Here is a 4577-nt window from a genome sequence, read left to right as displayed (position 1 = left end):
CCACCCGTCTCGGCCTCCCAAAGTGCTGGGATTACAGGCTTGAGCCACCGCGCCCGGCCGATTTTTAAAGTTTTTTAATGAACCTCTTTATTAAAAGTATGTCTCTCGATTGGAAAGATAATTATATATATTTAAATAGTTTTCTGAAAGAGAAAAACTTACTGTTAATAAAATAATTGTTTTGATTCTTGTATCTTTGTGTCTCATTTTCTCTTTTTTAAACTTTTTTGATTTTTGTATTGACATGCTTTGAGTTTTTTTCTTGCTTTCTTTTGTGTATCTATATAGATGTTTTCTTAGTACCTTGGGGGATTACCTAAAACCTCTAAAAGATCCAACAATATATTTTAATGTGGTAAAAAATTAACTCCGGTTGCATACAAAAATTCCTCATTATTACATCTGCCTTCAACTTTGTTATTGATTTTACTAATTATATCTTTCTTTATGTTGTCTATTCATTAACAGATGTTAATAATTTCTATACTTTTATCTTTTAAATTTTAGAGAATTAAAAATGTTTTCTGTACCATTATGATGTTAAGAAATTCCATTTTTATGTATGTGCGTATCTTTTCCAGAAATTTACATATTTTCATATGATTATGTGTTGTTTTCTTGCATTATGTTATTTTCTGTGGAAAAAAACTCCTTTCAGCATCCTTGATATATAGGGCATATGCAGTGCCAATATACTTTCTCAGCATTTGGTTATTTTGGAAGGACTTCTTTTTATTTGGTGGTACAGTTTTGCTGATGGTACTATTCCCACTTAACAGCTTTTTTTTTTAATTATTATAACTTTAATAACAATATCACAGTTTCCTTTTGACCTGCAAACATTTTTTTGATAAATTTATTGATTATCTCATAAGACTGTGCTTATAAATGGCCATCATTTTTATCTTGCAGCTCCCAAAATTCTTTTCTGATCTGTGATTTTTGAAATTTTGTTTATATATGTGTTTGTTATAAATATATGTTTGGGTGTATCCTAGTTTGTTCACCTTTTCAGCTTTTTCATATTTACACCATTTTTTCTTTCTTTTAAGAAATTTTTCACTTAGTTTTTGTATTTTTTACTTCCACAATTTTTGTTTTCTATTTTAATATTTTTTGGTGTTATCCTCATTTTTCTGATCTTTAGTAATTGTCTGTGTTCCTATTTCACTTCGTGAATATTGTTCAATTTATTTTATTTCATTTATTTTATTTTTCCTGAGACAGAGTCTCGCCCAGGAGTACAGAGCTGTGATCTCAGCTCACTGCAACCTCTGCCTCCCAGGCTCAAGCGATTCTCCTGCCTCAGCCGCCTGAGTAGCTGGGATTACACACGCCTGCCAGCACGCCTAGCTAATTTTTTATATTTTTAGTAGAGACAGGGTTTCACCACATTGGCCAGGCTAATCTTGAACTCCTGACCTCAAATGATCTGCGTACCTCTGCCTCTCAAAGTGCTGGGATTACAGGTGTGAGCCACTGTGCCTGGCCTTTTTTATTTTATTTTTGAGACAGTCTTTCTATGTTGCCCAGGCTGGCAGTGGCACAGTCTCTGCTCACTGCTTCCCTTCCTGGGTTCAAACAATTCTCGTTTGTCAGCCTCCCAAGTAACTGGGATTACAGGCAAATGCCAAGGCCACCAATCCTGGCCTGTTCAATTTATTTGGAATTTTAAAAATTATACACTTTTTATTGTTGTGTTTGAAAATTTTATAATTTTTTTGATGGGGCCATGTCGCCCTAATATTTTGTATACATTGTAATCTTTGAGATTTGGACATTAACAAAAAGCTACCTGTTACAATCTTTATAATGTAACTCTGTCCTGGCATAGTCTGAAATCAGCTGTCTTGGCTCGAGATTCTGGGAATTTCTCAAACATGTTTTTAAGATGTGTCTTGTCTAAAATTTTGTGTTGTTAAATCGGCTTATTCATATTTCTTCTTAATAATCAGTAATCACTTGCTTCACCCATTCCGTGTTTGGGATACAGCAGTTTCTTTGCTTCTGTAACATTTACCTTTAGACTCAAAGTGTCATTCCAACGTATATTACCATTTCATGTCGTGGGAGACATTAACCAGTATCTAAAAAAGCCCCTAGAAGCCAGAAATAAAGATGTATGTGCCAATATTTTTCTTGTTTTTTAAAAAAGGAACCAGGAGTTGGCAATTTACATTTTTGTGTGCATGTGTGAGACAGAGTCTTACTCTGTTACCTAGGCTAGAGTACAATGTCATGATCTTGGCTCACTACAATCTCTGCCTCCAGTTCAAGCAATTCTCCTCCCTCAGCCTCCAAAGAAACTGGATTACAGGTACCTGTTACCATGCCTGGCTAATTTTTTGTATTTTTGTAGAGATGGGGTTTCACCATCTTGGCCAGGTTAGTCTTGAACTGTTGACCTCATGATCCACCTGCCTCGGGCCTCCCAAAGTGCTGGCATCACATATGTGAGCTACTGTGCCCAGCCCACAATTTACTTTTAAAGGCACAATGTTATACTGGAGAGCAGGAAGAGCTGTGTTGGGTATAAGTAATAGACTTTTCCTTTTCTTCCATGTGGCTCTTTGCATTGTGGGGTCCTTCACACACTTAACTCATTTATAAATTTTTTACAAATGTATTTTGGTCAGTATGTTTTTGTTACACTTATATGTCCAGGAAGAAATTACAGCTTGTGGTATTTTGCTATGTCATCTTGCTTATGTAGTTTGTATAATTTTATAGATTAGGTTTGTATTTATCTGAGTCTAGCAATTGAACTAATGTGTTTTTATTTTTTTCTTTCAGTTATATGTTCTCATTTTGCCCAAGACGTTTGGTCAGAGCAGAGCATAAAAGATTCTTTCCAAAAAGTGATACTAAGAAGGTATGAAAAATGTGGACATGACAATTTACAGTTAAAAAAAGGCTGTGAAAGTGTAGATGAGTGTCCAGTACACAAAAGAGGTTATAATGGACTTAAACAATGTTTGACAACTACCCAGAGAAAAATATTTCATTGTGATGAATATGTGAAATTCTTGCCTAAATTTTCAAATTCAAACAGACATAAGATAAGGATAAGAGATACTGGAAAAAAGCCTTTTAAATGTATAGAATATGTGAAAGCTTTTAACCAGTCTTCAACCCGTACTACATATAAGAAAATTGATACTGGAGAGAAACGCTACAAATGTGAAGAATGTGGTAAAGCCTATAAGCAGTCCTCGCACCTTACTACACATAAGAAAATTCATACTGGAGAGAAACCCTACAAATGTGAAGAATGTGGCAAAGGCTTTAGTACGTTCTCAATCTTTACTAAACATAAGAAAATTCATACTGGAGAGAAACCCTACAAATGTGAAGAATGTGGCAAAGCCTATAAGCAGTCCTGTAACCTTACTACACATAAGATAATTCATACTGGAGAGAAACCCTACAGATGTAGAGAATGTGGCAAATCTTTTAACCACCCCGCAACCCTTTTTTCACATAAGAAAATTCATACTGGAGAGAAACCATACAAGTGTGATAAATGTGGCAAAGCCTTTATTTCATCCTCAACCCTTACTAAACATGAGATAATTCATACTGGGGAGAAACCCTACAAGTGTGAGGAATGTGGCAAAGCTTTTAACCGTTCTTCAAACCTTACTAAACATAAGAGAATTCATACTGGAGATGTACCCTACAAATGTGATGAATGTGGCAAAACCTTTACATGGTATTCAAGCCTCTCTAAACATAAGAGAGCTCATACTGGAGAGAAACCCTACAAGTGTGAAGAATGTGGCAAAGCCTTTACTGCATTCTCAACTCTAACTGAACATAAGATAATTCATACTGGAGAGAAACCTTATAAATGTGAAGAATGTGGCAAAGCTTTTAACTGGTCCTCGGCCCTGAATAAACATAAGAAAATTCATATTAGACAGAAACCCTACATAGCAAAGAATGTGGAAAATCTTTTAAATGTTCCTCAACCCTTAATAAGCATAAGATAATTCATACTGGAGAGAAACCTGATGAATGTGGGAAAGCCTTTAACCAGCCCTCGACTCTATGAGAATTTATATGGAACATAAACCTTACAAATACAAAGAATGTGACAAAGCTTTTTATTACACATAATTTATACTGGACAGAAACCCTACAAGTTTGAGTTTCACTCTTGTCACCCAGGCTGGAGTGCAATGACATGATCTCGGCTCATGGTAACTTCTGCCTCCTGGGTTCAAGCCATTCTCCTGCCTCAGCCTGCCGAGTAGCTGGGATTACAGGTGCCCAGCACCACGCCCAGCTCATGTTTGTATTTTTAGTAGAGATGGGGTTTTGCCGTGTTTGCCAGACTGGTCTCGAACTCCTGACCTCAGGTGGTCCACCCACCTCGGCCTCCTTAAAGTGCTGGGATTACAGGCATGAGCCACCATGCCAGGCCACAAGTTCTCAATTCTTAAGAGACATGGCGATAATTCATGCTGAAGAGGAACTCTACAAACCTGAAAGATGCGACAGTGCTTACCACCTCCAACTTTTGTATACAGAAAAATAAATTAGTGTGAAACCTTAGAAATGTATGAAATGTGAGA

The 4577-nt window shown here is 36.1% G+C and overlaps 1 protein-coding gene across 1 annotated transcript in view; it reads left to right on the top strand.

The window, feature by feature from the left end:
* LOC105547309 (zinc finger protein 506-like) overlaps nucleotides 1-4144 on the top strand; it is a 215032-nt gene extending 210888 nt beyond the window's left edge. Inside the window, 2 exon segments of the mRNA XM_011990861.1 lie at nucleotides 2794-3930; nucleotides 3933-4144. Of these exon segments, the coding sequence (XP_011846251.1) occupies nucleotides 2794-3930; nucleotides 3933-4054 (1259 nt within the window). The 3' untranslated portion in view covers nucleotides 4055-4144.
* The last annotated feature ends 433 nt before the right edge of the window (nucleotides 4145-4577 follow it).

Source organism: Mandrillus leucophaeus, unplaced genomic scaffold (genome assembly GCF_000951045.1).
Source record: "Mandrillus leucophaeus isolate KB7577 unplaced genomic scaffold, Mleu.le_1.0 Scaffold11, whole genome shotgun sequence".
Lineage (NCBI taxonomy): Eukaryota > Metazoa > Chordata > Mammalia > Primates > Cercopithecidae > Mandrillus > Mandrillus leucophaeus.
The sequence above is the reverse complement of the archived record's forward strand: the minus strand, read 5'-3'. Positions and strand labels throughout refer to the sequence as shown.